This window comes from Mycteria americana, chromosome 4 (assembly GCF_035582795.1).
Source record: "Mycteria americana isolate JAX WOST 10 ecotype Jacksonville Zoo and Gardens chromosome 4, USCA_MyAme_1.0, whole genome shotgun sequence".
Lineage (NCBI taxonomy): Eukaryota > Metazoa > Chordata > Aves > Ciconiiformes > Ciconiidae > Mycteria > Mycteria americana.
In genome coordinates this window covers 50,105,913-50,125,309 of record NC_134368.1, presented here as the reverse complement: position 1 = coordinate 50,125,309, position 19,397 = coordinate 50,105,913, and the positions used below count along the sequence as shown (strand labels likewise).

Below are 19,397 nucleotides of genomic sequence, written 5' to 3'. Positions count from 1 at the left end.
TCCCCCTGTCCTTTGCTAGCTATTGAGAAGGCTGAGGACAAACATTCTTCCATTACACCCACAATTAGGCAACTCTGACAGTGTAATGCAAATGAATGATTTATTTACATGCATTTTTGCATATATGAATACAGGCATAACGCATTATAAGAATTATTAACTTTGCTACTTCAGCTAAGCAAACAAAGCAACCTCCTTTCTATGTACTTAAATTTGCTCTTTCTTTCATTTACTTAATGCTTTTTTACTTGCATAATTTCCTACTTCTAGCATCTAAACCTTACCTTCATCAGTAGATGGCTTCACGCAATCTCTGCTTTATTCTCATATACATATTAAAGCGTAATTAAGCTAACCTGTATGAAATCTTTCTGTTATTAGAAATCAGAACCTGTAACATGTTCTGATTTCTAATAACAATGTAAAGATCCTTAAAATACTGACCATATTTTATCTGAGTTCAAAAGCTACTTCAGCTAGGCTAACAGCCTTTTAAGACCATTTTCTGATTCCTAAGCAGAACTGCCCATTCTTGCATAAACACACTGCGTTTCAATTCCTCACAGGGTGGCCAGGGTAGCATAGATGTCAAACATTCGGCTGCTAAGCAGAAGAACTTATGCATCCATTTTGATCTGGTTTTTGTTTTGTTTTCGTTTGGTTTGGTTTTTTTTAAAAAAAAGCAATAGCAACATATGGAATTGGTGGTTAGGGATCATTAACTTCGTCCTCCTGTGTTTGAGAAGCTGGTTATTGTACTTGGGCCTTTTGAGGATGGTGACAGTAAGTCAAAGAGGACTTCATATAGGACCTCCACATATAGGCCTATCTGACTACCAAGCAGACCATAAACGTTGCCGTGGTTAAAACTGTAAATGGCCATTGCAAGATGTACGAGTTACAATACAACAGCTCTTGAAAGAGGTGAGGGGAAAAAAAAGGTAATGGTAATCTTGTATTACCTTACATTAACTGAATGAACAAACTCTTTAGGTGCCATTTTTCAGAATTTGCTGTATACAAAGCCATTAGTTGACTTAAAATTTCTCTTATCTGCTGCACAATTTTCTGTAGTCAGAATTTCAACTGGAAGCCACTACCAATATATTTAATAGTGAAACAAACTTAAAATATTTCTTCTCCTTTTTTTTAAGGGGATATTCATTCTAAGAAATAAGTCCTTTTTTTTTTCTATCAAAATCTTCCCATTAAAGGCAGAAATTGCTTTTAATTCTTACTTTGAGAAAATAAAAAAAATACTTTAATAGCATGCTGTACAGTCCTGCTGTAATGCAAAAAAGAGGTACTATCCTGCAAAAGGGTGTACAGCACACCAGAGTTCAACCAACTGCTATTTTCTCTAGTCTTTTAAAATTAAGTACAGAATGTGCATATTATTGTAGGCAGGTAAGTATCCAACACTTCGCATTCTCACTAATAATCTGAGTCCTGTTCTAGACCCAGTGAGTAAATAATGCCTTGGACGATGCCAATAACAACCGGTTGCCAAACTACCAGATAGCAGAGCCAGTCCAAAAGTTGTCCATACAATACGTGTGTGTTCCCACCTCATCTGTTGTTAAGGAAACTGGGGAGAAAATGCAACAATAGGTAACTCTTGGTGTTTTTCTTAGCCAGAATCAAAGAAAAAGTATTGGGTTAAAATTTTGAAATGCCTTCTTTTCAACTCTTCTAATTTACTTCCTTTTTTATATGGGTAAGGTTAAAATTAAATATCCTCCCCACATATGGTTAAAATAGGCTTCAAACAAGTAAGCCAAACTTTGCTTCCACTCACGCAGGTTTCTACAGATGCAGCAGCAGATCTTCCACTATTATTTCATTTGCTAAAAGAAAAATGTTGTTTACTGACTACTAAGAGAAGGGGGAAAAACCAGCAGTTGTTCTGAAAGCGGATTATATCAATTTTTTTTTTATTTCATTAAAGAGCAAAATCCACTGCATGGTCTTTCTAAAACTGTGATTTACATTCTTTAAAATGTTCCTCTCATTATAAAAATTATTTCCGGATGTCTTAAAATCAAGAAGAAAAATATATATGCACTTTTCTTTTCCTAGCTTGCTTGGGGTCTTAGATAAGATAAAGCCAAACAGAACTATCATCTTCCCTAAATATAATTGTTCCTTAATAATAATTGGTTTTCCATTTATTTAGTGTGGCCATCTCATCCCTCCACTGCAGATCAAAACAAGAATTAGTAAGTAATCAGGCTGTGGTTTAGAAAATCCAAATCAAAAGCACACTTGTTAGGGAGAGGGTATGGGTTACTTAACATCCTCTTCAAATCAACTTTCTCAGGGCAGTATGGGCAAGTCTGCTTCTTGCCAACAATGCACCAACCACGGATGCAGGATTCATGAAACCTGGTATCAGGTGTATTGTTAAGGAATATTTCAAATATAAACAAGGCCCAGTGCATACCTCTGCAAACCTAGTCAAACCATCAACAGATAATTTTAATGACTGATTACGGATACTGCCTTGTTTTATAACCGAGCAGTTTCAAATGACTTAAAATATTTAGAATATTTACAATTGTTTTAAAGTTGAATCCAATGTCCTGAACATCCAGACTGGTATTCATATTTTCCAGCTTGCAAGAAGCCATGATACTTTTATGAACTGCAGAAGGCGGTGCCTAGTAAGATTGTTCCAGCACATATGCGATACCTTTCGTTTTAGTTTCTGGAATGCAAAATGCCGACTTGTTTGGTACCCCCAAGTATGAGACACTGGGTCTTCTGTCATCCACACAGGCTGTGCACAAAGTACCTGGAAGGAGGATTTAGGTCTGAAACTGTAGGGTTACAGCCACTCTTGTATCTGGTTGTCTGTCAAAAAGCTGCGTGGCCTCAACTTGTGTCACAGAACTGAAATATATGGCATGCTCCTGTTTTTAGTTTTGTGCTATGTTGTTTCTGAATGTGGTTTTGGTTCCTTTTTTTCCTTAGTATTTATTGCCGTTGTTATTATTTTTTCATGCAGTATAAAAGAGGAGAAAACAACAGTTCCATAATTACATGGAAAGGATACATATGATTACAGGACAGCTGGTAGGTATTTTCAATGATCCCTTCTTCATTTATATCCACAAAAATTTTCTGCCCGCAGACTGTGCAGATGTCATTGGACAAATTTCTTGTTGGTATGCCACTGATGTTGTAAAACTGTCAAGATCAAGTTTACAGGAAAAAAAGAAGCCAAATAACAACAAAATATTTGCTTAGAGTCAAGGATGCATAAACACATCTTAAGTGCCATCAAAGATAAGGACAGCAAGAAATGGCTACAGTTGTCTTAGTTTACTAGTGCCAGGGTGCACAGTTACCAAGAAATAATTAAAATCTTATTGCTGATGCAAGAACTTTAGCAACCATCTGCTTGATTTTAAGCAACTGGGACACAAGAGAATTGTGCTGAGTTAACCACCTTATTTGGAAAGGGAAGATAAGAGCTATAAAAAGGAAAGGGCAAGAAGAGTCTTTCACAGACTTTGGGGAAGTAAGAAGCTTGTCTTCTATAGCAATTAGGATAGGGACCCGCCTGTTGGAAACCCCAAATCAGGCCCTGGCATATGTCACTGGCTACTACTTCATTAAGACTATTCTTCTAATCATAAGATTGACAAGGGAGTTCAACAGTTTGTCCGTGGCACAAGAACAGCTCTCCTCAAGGAAAAGTGAGGTTAGCTTACTGCAAGAGTATCCCGTAGACCTTATTGTCACAAACCCAGTGGCACAAGAGATTCAAGAGCTCACTTCCAGTCCTTGCAAGTGGTATTCAGGATGATGATCCCTAGCACTTACACCAATGGTGGAAGCCATGTAGTCAGAACAAATCTCTGCAAAGTCTCCTCCCATCACTCCATAGTACAGTCCGTAAAAAAAAAGGTGTCACAGCAAAATCCATGGAGTCATCAGACTTGATTCTGTCAACCACAAAAGAGTATTCAGGTTAGTCTGTTCTTGACCAAAATGCCAGAATAAAATATCAGCAAGATTTTTACTCCAGTTAGCTCCTGCTTCCTTCAAACTGCAGGTTTAGTTTCATTTTCTTTTGCAGCAGCAGACACCCTCATACTTGAAGTATCAATATGCTTGACGGCAAGCAATATTGAAAGTACGCTATGAACTGCTTTTGGAGCCACAGCTACTCAGCTCTGCTATAGGAAGGCCAAGCTGACACATTTTCTTGTAGAAAGGGACTTTGCTTAGAGTCTTATTGTACAGAACAATTAGATATATTTTGTTGTTTTGCAGAAGCAACAAGATCAGCCAAATTTCAATAAGGTGTAAGATGCCAGTCAAAGAAATGTTAAGTTTCTGTAGCTGAAAGAGCCCACTGTCCTCCTGAATACAAATTCCTCAGAATAAAATCTTTGCTAAATTGCAGCAAGTGGTATTTAACCCCCTATCCCCAAAAAATCCAAGCCAATTGAGTTTGCAAAAATGTTAACATCTCTTGTCATCTCTCTGAGATTGTATGTGTTACAGGTCTTGGGAGACTGAAACCTGGCTACCAAATACTCATAAAACTGGAGCTTCTTGACACTAAAAAGGACTTGCCATTTCTGCTGTAACAGGGCACAAAGTAAGAACCTTTAAAATAGAGCTAACAAATTTTGTAGTTATATCTTTAAAATACACTGGTGGGGGAATTTAGCTGGTTAAATAAAATACCTCAACAGAATAAAGCTTAACAGTATTGGTAACACAAGACTGTTAAGTTTCTGCCAAGAATTTTCCATCAGAGCTACGTACTTTTGGGTTAATCAACTATACAATGTATGGGAAATAAATCTGACACTTAAAGGAACAGTTGATTCATGTATGTGCAGTATCTCCAATACCTCCAAGAAGTGTTGGACTTACAGCACATGCATTATGTAGTTAACCTACATGCTTTTGAGGAATCCCTGGAATTTCTGGTCAGACGCTACCTCAAACAGAGTCCAGCACAGTAGCTCTGACTGGGCTGCTAGTCAGACAGAAATCCTGGACAAACATAAAGAAAATTCAGATTCTACCCAGGCAAAACTTCTAGCTGGATTAAGAGGTTAGGTCGAGAATCATCTGGACATACAGTATTGTCTTTGGCAACAGTCAAAATAAAAAGAGGAGAACCCCCTACAACATTGTAGCCTGGTAGAGTGGGAAATCATAATTATCAGAAAGAATTATAATGTGTTTTTGATATGAATGTGCTTATCTATTTTTATCCTTTACATCAAGCCTTTTTATGTCTCATCTCCTTCAGGTACATAAATGAAGGATTAAGGATTAACTCAGCAGTTAAATTAGGGGATTAAATGAGTGAACACAGTGGCTGTATGAAGTTTAAGGTTTTTCCCCCTCTTCTCTTCACACCACAAACACAAGTTGTAAAATGACTAAATATCAAACTTCAGACCAACTATGCAATAATAAAAATCAAGAAGTAAGAGAACCTACAGCTACACAACGTAAAAGGGGTTTCATATGTTGAGGTGGGTGGTGAAGAGACCAGACTAGAGCAATTTCACTGCAAACAAAGAAAAATCTATCAAATATGAAATCGTATCAGTTGCCAGTCCCAATTTTACCTGAAGATACCTACCTAAAAAATAAATGAAATCCAAATATGGTAAACATTATGGCTAGATAACCCACAATTCCAATTGTGTAACTCAGTCCATAGGAGGAACCATTTGTAGACCAACCTGTAGGTAAGAGAAAAGAAAGACTGCTCAAGACCTTGCATATTTTGCAGAGTGGCACAAAATGCCACATACGTAGCTTCTACTGAAGTATTCATATAAATTCAATAGAAGTTTTACACTTCTATATTTGTCCCTTACTTGAAGGTGAATAAAAATGTATAATACAGGAAAAAGTACGGGGGGGGGGGGGGGGGAGAACCAACCCCTTTTTGTTTTGCTTCAGTCTTCACAAGAAATGGTAATTGTGAACAGATTGCTAACATAATTAAAACTAACAGTTGGGAATTGTGAAGGAGGGAGGCATAGGCCAGAACAGGACCAGAACAGGTAAAAAACAACTGAGGTAATTTAGATATAGTCAAGTCAGTATACCACCAGTGAAATGTATCTAAAATACTTAAAAGTTAGCAGAAGCAATTAATATTGCTGAACCATTAATAATTTTCTTTGTGAGCCCAGGGTGGGGAGGTGGAGTTTCAGAAGACTGGAGAAGGAAGCATACAGACCCCTCTTTAGGGAGGCAGAGGGGGCTCTAAGGAGTAAGTTCAGACTATTTGGTATATATACCAAATTGAGCTCTTCAGCCTCAGCAACACCTGGGATGACTGCTGATGGTCAAGAGTCTGCAGAATGAAAAACGAAGATGGAACTGATGGGATGAATTTAATTTTAACTCTTGTTTAATTATTTTTCATTTGCATGTCATGTTTGATAAACACTGGTTTAGAGGAACTTATTCATACTGCAGTTGGAAGACTCCTTCAAATTCAACTATTAATGGCCCTTTTTGTAATCTGTGAAGATTTGTTCCAGGGAAATTCTTATTTGCTCTTCTACAGGTTTCCTTTAAGAAACAATACCAAAAAAAAACCAAAACCAAGCCAAAACCAACAAAAAAGGACATACTGTGGTGTTCTTCATGAGAGAGGCTTGCGGGTTGCTCTGAAAGTGATGTAACTGGTAGTAACAGAGCATTCCCCACATGGACAGGGATCTCCACCAGTAAAGTCTGATGGTGAAAGAAAGAGGAACAACCTGCATCTGCAGCAGTGTGACTACCTGTTGGCAAAATTGAGACAGTCATTTCAAAGTAATGACATCCTATGGTTCCATTTGGCATGGTTAGGTGTGATTAACATATTGCCAAACTGTAAAACTCATACAAAAAAAAGTGACTTGTACAGCATCTGACACAGGAGGGCCTTTGACCCTAGAATAACAATGTTAGTCTGCCGTGCACCCTGTAAATAATTAGTAGTCTCAGTGTAGTAAAAGGTTATAACACTGAGATACAACTCATCAGACCCCCACATCCTATCCTCAAAAAATTAAACTGTCTATTGATAGAATTAATGCTGCTGAAAAAAAATTAAAGTTTGTTTTTCAACTCAAATTAGATATGGTGACTGCAGGCCTAAAGCTTTGGGAGCAAGCTTTCTGAAATCGGTGGAGGCAGTTTGGCCCTTAAGCCTTAAAGCTGCTCGTATAAACTTTCAGAAAGGCAAATTTGGCTGCATTAATTTGGGATGCTGCTCAGTTACGTAACCACGCTACTGAAGGTTTTTCTTAAAAACTCTTTCTACAGCACAACAAAATGCTCTGGCTTAAACTTTTAAACCTTTTTTCTAAATGAAATTATATCAAACTTAATATGTATATTTGCTTGAGTTGCCCACAGTGATGAAATATTCTACTTCTTTTCCAATAAGCAAATATTTGAAACTCACTGAAGAGTCAAAAGCCCTGTAATATTAGTTTTCTCCATGATCACATTAATAAACCATGAGTTTGGGATTGTGGAAGCATGATGATGACAAAGATAAAGCAAGACTGACTTTAATATGTGTTTGTACAGTTAGATCCTGCATCTTTACAGAAAGGTTACTAAAAATAATAATATAAAAATCTGAGGGGGGATGGTTTTCAAATTCGTGTTTAGTTTGGGGGGGGGGGGTTAAAAGCAAACAAAAAGCACAATCCATCTAGAGTAAAAAGCTATTTCTATGGAAGATGAATCTCCTTACTTAACCCAAAAAGTAGAATTCTGAAGGAATGTGTGTTACTCCCTGTGAAACCTAACACAGTTTTGCCACAGATTTCAACTGAAGCAGGACTGGATTCTTCTTCTTCTCCTAAGAAAAAGTAGAAACTCTTAAAAAAAAATCCCCCCAAACCCCAGGAAGCATGCAACTATTGAGCAAACTGGTATTTCACAATATAAGTTTAAATAAATTAACAGATAGAAATACCTGTAAAAGATAACGACACCGCATAATTAGATCACATCACTGTTATGCATCTCTCCACCCTGCAGCCCTGGCTTTACGGGACCACAGTCTGTTGCCTGTGACCATAAAAGTGACAGAGCTCCTTTTGTGCCATGCAGCCCTTCTGGCATGCCACAGGTCAGCGGTTCCTACACATCCCTGATCGCAGAGCCTGAGGTCTCCTGGCCTTCACTGGAGGCCCCCAAAGGCTCCCTGTTGCCTGCCTGCCTTGCTACTGTCCAACGTGATCCCTCTCCAATGTGCTTATGTACTGTGGGTTGCTTTTTTTTTCCGTAGACTGAAAGTAAAGTCTGAATTTAAGTGGCAAAGCCAAAGTGGAACGAGCACACATCTTCAGTAAAGTAGCTACTTTCTAACACAAATCTATAAAAGAACTTTGTTACCATGTTAGCTGCAAAATGAAATGCTAATTAATTAAAAAATGGTATCACAGCCTTCTCTTGGGTGATGCTGTTATCAGATCAATTGGTATACATTGTTTGCAGTAATTGTTTCAAATTTCCTTATTGATTTTTATGTCTTCCAGATTGTTAATTTTAATACTATTAGCCTCTATATGAAATGCATAAGTATTTTGTCATGTAAATGAGGACAAAGACAGGAACCGAGTCATACAGATGAAAACCCCAGTATTGATTTATTATTAATACTGGAAGGTCACCATCTGGACAATTCCATAAAATAATACATCTGCATTGCTGCTAAATGGGAGCTTTAACATCTGGATCATATTATTCCAAATTTTCCTCATCCACCCATCATAGCAAGAGGAATTTCCTGACAAATCAGATTGCTGCCCAAAGGTAAAATGTTTTTCTCATTACCATACTTCAAATGAGCTCAAAAAGACCTAGAACTGAAGTCAGCATCAGCGTCATAGACAACTTTCCCATTTTCTAATTGTGGAGATTAAATAGGTCATACAAGCACCAACTGAAAAATGTCCATCTGTCCTCTGCTTCCCTCACAACACTCCCCCCACTCTGAGCGAGTAAGGATGCCTATCACCAGCAAATTCAACAGAAGAGCATTATTCCACTATCCTTTCCCTCTTATAGCATATGGTGAAAACTGCATACATAAAGAAAATAACTGTGTAATAATTAGATTTATTGTGACAGACTGACCTTACCAGAACTTGTTAACTTGGCAACGCAAGCTAACTGGCTCACTAAAAATCTAGTTTCTTTTGATGTAGACATATTCAAATACTCAAAAACATATGCAGGGAAGAAATAATAAATCAGCTGTTTGGGTTTTTTTAAGGTTTAAATTAATATGCTTATACTTGATAGTACATTGGAAATTGGCAGGGATTTCTATATTAAGTAAATCAACCAACCTTGTTTTCAAGATTTGCTTCATTACTTAGGTACAGAAATCAATGCTGTCATAACTATGCTGCTTCATTTTTCAACTGTATTCCAAAGTAAGTTCTCATTACATGACTGCCACATGATACACGATAGATAATCAGTAAAATAGGCAACCACCTATGGGACCAGAAGTAAGTCTTTTGTGTTTGAGATTGTTCTGAGACCATGACAAATCTGCCTTTCTATCTCAGATATTTTAAGGTTTCTATTACGCCAGGGGAGAACAACTTTGTCCACATATATCATATTTATTTAATTTTCATCAGTGGACAGCTTCCAACGGCAAGCAAATTGCATTATAAGAATCAGCTGAGTACCTGACAGTAGGAATTTCCTTTGGGAAAATACAGTCAGAACACTAATAAGCTTTTTCCTTCCTTCCCCATTTGATATGCTAGACTCCTGCCTTTATGCTGAGAAAAATGGATAGGATAGGCTAGGACAAGATAGGAATGGTTTTTCAAGGATGGCAATTCCCTGACTAGTATTCTTCATTGCCACCCCACATCCCAAAGCACATAATACAGTCGCAAGCACATAATTGCCTGCACCTCAGTGAGTTAGAGGAGTGCAAAATTTGTGAGTGAAATGGAGAAATGAGCGCATTATCTGAACACAGATGCAAACCTATTGAAAATCAGGTTTTTACAATGTGAATTAGCAGAACACAGGCTCCATGTTTATTTTTTAAAATCTCAAATAACAATAACAAAATTCTCAAAAGTAACTGAAAACCAATCATTTTCTCTAATCTGCTTCCTCATCATATGGAAGTTAACCCCAAACTGTCAGCTACCATGTAGAAAAAAACCCACAATTGTCAGAGTGGCCTACATTTTATCTCAGGCCAAGACTTACTAGAAAAACCTCTTCCTCATTTTTTTCCCCCCCTTCTCTATGCTAGGATCACACCCATGTTACTTTATATGTAGCCATCTGGTGAAGGGCAATCTCTTCCCTCTTGCCAAAATTATCCACAGCTGAGCCTCAGTTGCTTTGCTGCAACTTTTTTGCTCTTGCTTCTTCGAAATAGGAGCCTTCCCCAGTGTGCCTGTTTTTTTCAGGAGACATTTTACATTCTTGATAAGGCTCTTTTGGAAGGTACAGGCTGTTGCTGTTTCTCTCGCATTTAGTAAGTAGTTGCTGCTTTTTATTTTTTTGTTCTTTTTGAGCAAGCTAACGAATGCCCTTCCCATTTAGGGCTGATTTTATGCTCCCTTTGACCTTCATTTCCTTTTTCTTTCAAAAAGAAACCAACCTTTTCTTTTTTACATGTTCACAAAGCTCTTTGAAGGGGAGGGTGGGAGTCAATCACTGCAATCCTTTGCTTTATTTCTACTAACAGGACTGTGCAATTCTCTGCGAGCTCTTACTATGTCTGAGAATAGCATGAGTATCCAGAGCAGGGATGTATACATGCAAACACTCACCATGACCTCAAAGAATCAGATAGAAAGGTTTGTCAGCTGGTGCTGCCTTCTAAGCCATGATATGCAACGGAGGGCTGGCTACTTGTTTCATTGATCTCTTGGGACAGAAAATAGAAAAGAAAGCAGTTTTTGATCAGAGAAAAGGAGCCTTAGGTTTACCCCTCCCATTGAAAAGAATGTGTTCTACCCCTTCATCTGATTTCCCTTCTCTTTTGCTCCTAAAGATGCAAGCATGTTGTTATGAGCAGGGGAAAGTGTTTGGTTTCTTCTTTTCAGTGTTAGACACTGTTGTGCATAACCTCTATGTGAACTATACAGGCATAAACCAAGCAGTCACAAGCTGGATGGCAAGTAAGAGAAATGTATAAGCAAGCAGAAGTAGAGGGCTGTTTTCTCTTTAGTGAGCGTGTGGTTGTTTTTCAAATTTTGACTTATTTAAATGTTTCCTACCAAATCAAACAGAAATGATATGCGCATGAACGCAAGCATAACAACTGCCACCTGGAAGAACTGTAATGCCTAAGTCTAGACCCGCCTGCACTTAGGGGAGCAGTAGATTTATTTTGTTGTTGTTGTTGTTGTTTATTTTTATGTCAAATTGTCAATTTCCTGTATGCGTTAACTAAGTTGTTTAAATCCTAAATGTGACCATCTTTACAGTTCCTGCTCCTAAATCAGAAGGTTTCCTTATCTGATGCAACAATGTATACTAGTTATTTTTCATCTATCTTGTGTAAGGATCTCATTAATCGTTCAGCTTTGTATCTTCATGTTTGTCCTATTTGTTAGTCTTCAAAATACAGTGGATCAGATTTTGGCAGTTACTATACTGGTAGAAATTTGTAACCTTAACATTGCTGCATGACATGCTTTTAAAGAAAGCAAGCTAATGCAATGAGATCAACAGTGTGTTCGAAAACTATACAAAAGTATCTGGATATGAAACACGAGGGCAGTTATAACTTAATACACAAACTTGTAAGTTGTTTTGGTGACAAACACTCTTAAGTTACCTAACATGGAATAAATGCTATAAACCATCTACTGGCAGAGACCCACTGTGAGTAGTGTTCGCTATTATAAAGTAACTTCATACACAGATAGATGGTAGGTGTGAGAATATATTACTCTCCCAACTAAACAGAGCATGAAGCAGAACTGCCAAAACTCAGTGCAAAGTGAACTTCAGCTTCTGGTGCTACTATTTTTACTGAAAGAGGCTCTGCTTCAGTTCCTCTTTTACTGGAGAGGGAGGCCTTGCTGCTGCTGCACAGCTATGCACTGAAAACTGAGGCCCCCAACAAGTTTGTGGTGCAGATGTTTTATTTTAAAATGCACTACAAAACCCATCACAAAGTCTACATTAAAGTGTTGTGATGGCTGTAGTTGTACTGGAGCTTCCCTAAATTAGACTAAATGCATTTAAAGTATATTTTTTCCATATTGGCCATGTCACTTTGTAGGTGTGACTGGCTCCTGTAAACTAATAGTTGGGAATGAAGCTTCAATTGCTGAAAACTAAGTTACAAAAGTAATAGGACTGTAACAAGTGTAGGCTATTGGCATTTTTGACAGAGGTTAAGTCTACATAGTACACATTAACTAGCTTTAGGTACTGCTAAGGAGGATAATGCCAAAGCAACACAGAGACCATGCTTCTTAGACTCCCACAGGCTTTCCCAGGCAGACAGGGACCTTCCCAGCTGCCCATCATTGTATGCATACTTAGAGTTCAAGTGCGTTTCAGCACTGATTCGATACCAGTCTCATGCAAAATATTTTCAATGGAAAACAAAGACATGGACAGTCCGAGTGACTTCAGTCACTTCAGTGTTGTGTTCTTTACTCTAAATGTCTGTTGAAATCACTAAGGCAAAAATTGATAGGAAAGAAATACTTGAAAAGCTCTGAACTGAGATGCTAACATGAACATAAAATGTTTGAATCATACAGCAGAACTGGCCTAGAAGAGAAGTTAAAGGGAACATAATGGTAAAGTAGTATCATATATGATTATGCTGTATGTGCTCAGGTATTGTGTGCGCTCAGGGTTAGGAGTGTGTGTTTGTAAAGGTAGAGAGTTAGTGACATGAAGCTAAAATCCGCAATGACCTGCGCTACTTGTGACTTCATGGACACTTCACCTGTGTGTATGTTTCCATGACAAACATTTCATCACTGTTCCTAACTCTGTGAAGTATAGCTGAAGAGCCTGTTTCACAATCTCTGTATTGCAATTTTATGCCACTGTGAAACTCCACTAACAGTAAAGCCTGATAGATCAGGCTGGTTTTATATCCTGTACTAAAAGAGTTTCTGTAAATTGTATTAAGGTTTCATTCTTTAGTGTTTAACAGACCTGTCAGATCAGGCGGTATGATGCTTCAGAGTCTGAGGAGCAATTGCCAAGAGATAAAGTATTGATCATGACAGTTATTGATGTCACTGCTATTAAGAAGTTCAGTTACCAAAAACTGGATTTCAATCTACAGATGGCTTAGGGCACTCATCAGCTGATGAAGATGGAAAAGCTAAGAAACTACTTGTGCGCTTAAAATTCTGGCTGTCCGAATTATCTGTGCAATGCCCATTATTTGTTTAACATTTACTTAAAACTCACATTGTTTTTTAAGGACTGGCCCTTTTTGAGATGCTTAACTTTTTTTAAACTATTGAATAGGGACGTCAGGGGTGGAAATCATGTCACTCTGGTTTTCTCAGGTTTGCAGAGAAGTCTGTGGTAGGGGAAAGGAAGTGAGCTGAAGCACCATAAGCCCCAGTTTTAGCACCTTAACCACAAGACAAGCTTTCTCTCTAATTAGGCATGTGTGTGAGTAACTTGATGAATAAGGGCCTTGGATTCTCTCAGTAAACCCTCTGTAGTATTAGTTCAGCTAGATAAGGGTAGTGACTTTGTTCTCCTACTTAGTCCATTATTAGACAGTGGTTTGAAAACTCAAAGCCTTTTCCTTAAAAGCTTTAACCTACTAAAGACTGACCACAGCATCAGTATGCATACAAAGAAAATAAAATACAAGTTGTTTTTTTTCCTACATAAAAGCTATTCTCCACCTGACCGAAAGCCATGGCTTGCTGCTTTCCACAGAGGCTCAGTTGTCTTGCTAGATGTAAACCCTTAAGAGTATGTCATGACTGCCAACTGTTACCTGAGAAAGATGATGTCTTAACCACTACAGGTCCAAAACTGCTGTCTTTCTGACAAGCTATTCACATTGTAACATCGATAGTGTCTTTGCTTCCACTGAACAAACACAATCTGGGCAACAGCCAAGGTTGCAATGAGAACAAGAACCATCTCCATATGCATTGATTCACAGCCATGGTGCTTTTCATGCATCTTTCGATGTTGCAACCTGAAAAGAAAATATGCGAGCTATTTAAAAAAAAAAAAAAAATTAGATTGATTTGTTATGCCTAGAGGTGACAGTAAGCTGATGCATGAGATATACTTTATGAAGAAACATGTTAGTGTTGTTATGCATGAGGATATAAGGTAACAAACTTGATGAGAATACTTGGTCTTTGTAACTGGAACTATTATCCTGAAAAAGGAAATGTAAAGTAATGGGTAGAGAGTTGTCTTTTTTCCTTTTCTTTTTCTAGTAACTCAGTCCTGAACATAAATATAGCCACAATTACATAGTGCCAATGAATTTTAAGCAGACATTTCATAATCGCAGATCTGAGCCCCGCATAATCTTTTAGCCCAAGGTAAATGCAAACTCAGAAGAGGGCTTAAACCCCTGTTTCAGCTTCCTTCCCTATAAAGTGAGAATTGTAGCTGGTATTTATCTTCCTTCTAGAGTTAATGAAAGCTTCCTTGAGCCCCTAAGAAAGGAGGGAATTGTCTTGGAGCTATAAATCAGCCTCCTTCATAACTAAAGCTGAATGAGCTTCTGTGTTAGATCAGAGCCTCATGCCCTTGTAGTAAGAATCTTGATCTTCATCTGAGCTTGACTCGAATTAACCTGGATGTTAGTTTTCCTCTGACCTGGAGCTTTCTGGGCCTACATTTCAGGACTCAACAGCACCTCCTGGCTTCTAGATCTGTGTATGCACTGAGTGCACTCAGCTGCACCCCGAAACGAAGCTAAAGAGGCAGACGTGCACTGTGTCCCTTCCCCTTCCATGCTTCCATGCCCTGGTCCCTGTGGGGAGAAACACCGTGTGTATGGGCTGGGAGGGAGCTGCGGCATGTTCTGGTTGGCACCCACCCTGGATGATTCGCGGGTCAAGACCTTGTGTCATGGTGGCTGATGGGCAGCAGCTGCTCTGTTCAGTTAAACCAGTTGGGATCCAGATTTGAGCAAGGAACTATGCAAAAGCCCGAAGCCATTCTTTGCTGCTATTACTTGCTATCTCATGTTAGCCAAACTTTGAATCCAATTAAAACTCTTGACTTTGCAGAAATGTGGATATAGGTTTAAAACATCTGGTTCTTTCCCATCCCTTCTTCAGAAGCAAAAGTGCAACAGTAGCCACGCTTTTTTCCATTTAAAAAGAAATGGCTACGCGATGGATGCTGCGCTCAGATGCCACAGCACTGAAGTGGGTACCGATACCAGTGTCAAACGTCTTTCTTCCCAGCTTTATGCAAGGTACCACAGAGTACCACATCTTCTTTGCCGACAGCGTGCTTGCATGAAGTGTCTTGAAGCAGCTCATGGGTGCGATGCACTCAGTGTCCCTCAGGCTGCAATCAAAGGTGCCCCCTTATGGGCCGCGCACTGGCACCGGGCACTGGCGGGGCAAGCCCATGGCTGGAGATAGCGTAATTAAGGTATATCCTAAGAAAAGGGAAGGCAGCAACAGGGAGATAGCAAGCCTTTCCTCTCCACCCTGCCTCAAGCAGGCATTAAGATGATGGTTAAAGGACCATTTCTTTATATTAGACTTGCAAGGACAGGAAGCGTTATATTTATTGTACCTAAAGGAAAACATTGTACTACAACAGCAATCTCTGTAATGATCGCTGTAAAGCTGTTCCCTATTTTGTTTTGCTGAGGAACTGATTAAACTGACAGAATAAAAAGTTCCAGTAAAGCTTTTCAAGAAAAGAAAATTCTTCACTAACTACACTTCTGTGAACAACATGTTGAAGGTTTCTGGTATTGCTATAAATGTACAATTCATTTAAGAAAACATTTGCAAGCAATATGTAAATTAACTTACTTCCATTGTTCCTCTGTTGATAATAAATCATTTTCCTGAAATACATTCAAAACAAGTATTATAACTTCACGGTGAACAACAGCCAGATGGGTTTTCTTCTCTTAACCCTCACCACCCCTTCTGTTCTGTGAGTTGCTGGATTTGCTGACAAGTTCTCTCCACCTCTCTCACCTGGAAGCTGCTTAGAAACCTGCAGCTGCGCCAAGGATGGCAGTCACGCAATTTCAATGGCTGTGATATACGATGGGTGCAGCTAATCACAGAATCACAAAATCACAGAATCATATAGGTTGGAAAAGACCTTTAAGATCATTGAGTCCAACCTTAAACCTAACGCTACCAAGACCACCACTATACCATGTCCCTAAGCACCTCATCCAAACGTCTTTCAGATACCTCCAGGGATGGCGACTCAACCACTTCCCTGGACAGCCTGTTCCAGTGCTTGATAACCCTTTCGGTGAAGAAAAATGTCCTAATATCCAGTCTAAACCTCCCCTGGCGCAACTTGAGGCCATTTCCTCTTGTCCTATCACTTGTTACCTGGGAGAAGAGACCGACCCCCACCTCTCTACAACCTCCTTTCAGGTAGTTGGAGAGAGCGATAAGGTCTCCCCTCAGCCTCCTTTTCTCCAGGCTAAACAACCCCAGTTCCCTCAGCTGCTCCTCATCAGACTTGTGCTCCAGACCCTTCACCAGCTTCGTTGCCCTTCTCTGGACACGGTCCAGCACCTCAATGTCTCTCTTGTAGTGGGGGGCCCAAAACTGAACACAGTATTCGAGGTGTGGCCTCACCAGTGCCGAGTACAGGGGCACGATCACTTCCCTAGTCCTGCTGGCCACACTATTTTTGATACAAGCCAGGATGCCATTGGCTTTCTTGGCCACTTAGGCACACTGCTGGCTCATATTCAGGCGGCTGTCAACCAAGAGCCCCAGGCCCTTTTTCACCAGGCAGCTTTCCAGCCACTCTTCCCCAAGCCTGTAGCGTTGCATGGGGTTGCTGTGACCCAAGTACAGGACCCAGCACTTGGCCTTGTTGAACCCCATACAATTGACCTCGGCCCATCGATCCAGCCTGTCCAGGTCCCTCTGCAGAGCCTTCCTCCCCTCAAGCAGATCAACACTCCCACACAACTTGGTGTCGTCTGCAAACTTACTGAGGGTGCACTCGATCCCCTCGTCCAGATCATTGATAAAGACATTGAACAGAACTGGCCCCAACACAAATGAATTCCCTCAGGGTGACTGGCCAACAGGGTCAATGGCATACTCGAGAGACCTCCAGTTATAGCATAACTTCAGCCAAAAGGGACCTTGGCAGTTATCTGGACCAACCTCCAGTGCAAAACAGAGTGAAGGACATCAGGTTGCTCAGGGCTGAGTCCAGCTGAGTTATTAATATCTCTACGTATGGATATTTCACTGCTCCTCCGGGCCTCTTGTGGCAGTGAATTCTCTTTTTCTTCTTCAGTACGTGGGAACAAAATCGCTGCAACAAAATTAGCAAGCTCAGGTTTAAACGAAATATCTCCTAGACTTAATCAAAAAGGTCTAGGACTGATCTTTCAGCTACTCTAATTAGGCAGCTGTACAGGTACACCATAAAGCCTGTGGTATAGCTCACACAAAAAAGGCTGAAAAGGGGAATTTGAGAGTATTCAATGAAGTCTAAAGGTAGTACTTCTGGTTCCAAACTGGGTTCTGTCAGAAAAGGTCATTATCAAAGATGGTGCTTAGTTTTTGCTTTTCCTTCAAAATCTTCCAATTCTATAAATAAGTCTTTAAATTTTCTGTAAAAATTCTGAAACTCAAGGGGATAAATTGTTCTGATTTTTATGAATGTTTGCTGTTTTTCAGTTGAATTGTCCATATTTGGTGGTGGTGATGGTTGTTGTTAATATAACTTGAATTGTCAAGGTGACAGTTTATGTTGATTTTTGCCATGTACATCTTAGCCCTGCGGGTGATGTGTCCTTGCATTTTGCTCTGAGTACGGAGGGATATGCTGCAGTTTTACCATCTGCCTTAAGTAACTATGTGGCACTTTGTACTTGCCTAAGGGAGAAACGGGGAATGCAAGCCACCATTCACTTGGGGAAAGGCATACACTTTTAGAAGAATTTAAGTACCAACAGATACAGCCGCACCTAGCAGAAACTTCAAACCCATCTAGATGCCCAGCTGCCACTCTGCTTCCTCAGCTCCTCTTGCTGTTTCTTTCTGAAAAAGTATGAGACAAGTGGCTCCTGATGTCTCATCTTCGGAGGTCATGAAGATCAAATTGAGGGAATAAGGCAAAAAAAAAAAAAAAAAAGTCTTCATTACACTTCTGCAGAGTCAAGTTAAGGTGTTGACAGTCTAGTCTTAGTCAGCAAATACCATAAAATGGAGACTTGCTTTTGTAGTTCATATTTATGCTAATGTACCTTTACAAAAGTGCTGGACTACACATCTGCAAACTCTAATCTCATTAGAGCCGAATGAAATTGCAACAATTACGTTATAGAGCTCAAAGTAGAGATGCGTTTCAATTCACGCTGCATTATTTATTTGTTTACCAGCTAGCAAGTAACAGAGAAATTGCAGATTCTGAAAATGCATTCATATCTTGCTAATCAAACCTGATTTCTATGTTGTTACTATGCAATAAAACTGCAAATATGATTGGGATAGTTTAGATCCCACTTTCCTCAACATTGTACATGGTAACATTTTGACTCTGTAGCAAGCTAGGGACCAGTTAAGAGGAAGGGTATTGGGCCTTAAAAATAAAATGAGTTTTATTTCAAAGTCAGCAGACCATTTGCTAGTATTTCATCACATTCGATTAGCATACTTCTTCCCAACTTCTTGAAGTGAAGAACTGGTACAAAATACTGATTTCCCCTCCCCCCCCAAAGATACTGATAATGACACTTTTGCTTTAAATATCAGCCTATCTGTGCCAGAATTTGGATGTGGCAGTGGTTAAAAAATGGAAACAAAATTACAGTCCACACAGTGTTTTTAACTTCATTTTGGATACCGCACAGCCAAACCAATCCTTGCATCTCCAGACTTCCTTTTTAAACTCTGATTGCTCTTCTCCCTTGTGGCAGTGGCAATGGTTTGGTGGTGAGGGCTGCCCCATACTATGGGGCTGTGCTGCATGAGGCGAAGACCAGAGCAGCTGGTGAAGGCTTGTCACAGCAAAGCAGCTAGGAAGGGCTTTGTCCATAGGGTGAAGGACTGGACAGGAAGGAGTAAGGGAAGCACCAAGAGATGCTGCTATCTGGGTGCTGCAGTTTGTGGCACAGGGGTTGGGAGAATGAAGAACAAAAGTGGTGTATACAAGGAACCATGGTGGAGTATGTTGATGGTGGCCATGGAGAAATACAATGAATACTG

General features: G+C 39.5%; 1 protein-coding gene across 1 annotated transcript; it reads right to left on the bottom strand.

The window, feature by feature from the left end:
- Nucleotides 1–1,434: 1,434 nt before the first annotated feature.
- Nucleotides 1,435–19,140, bottom strand: RNF175 (ring finger protein 175). Its single transcript, XM_075500500.1, is given in 12 exon segments — nt 1,435–1,568; nt 2,264–2,385; nt 3,056–3,189; nt 3,829–3,912; nt 3,914–3,950; nt 5,618–5,698; nt 5,700–5,720; nt 6,627–6,692; nt 6,694–6,779; nt 14,047–14,188; nt 16,008–16,042; nt 19,036–19,140. Coding segments are annotated over 12 exon segments (1,047 nt in total).
- Between the last annotated feature and the right edge of the window lie 257 nt (nt 19,141–19,397).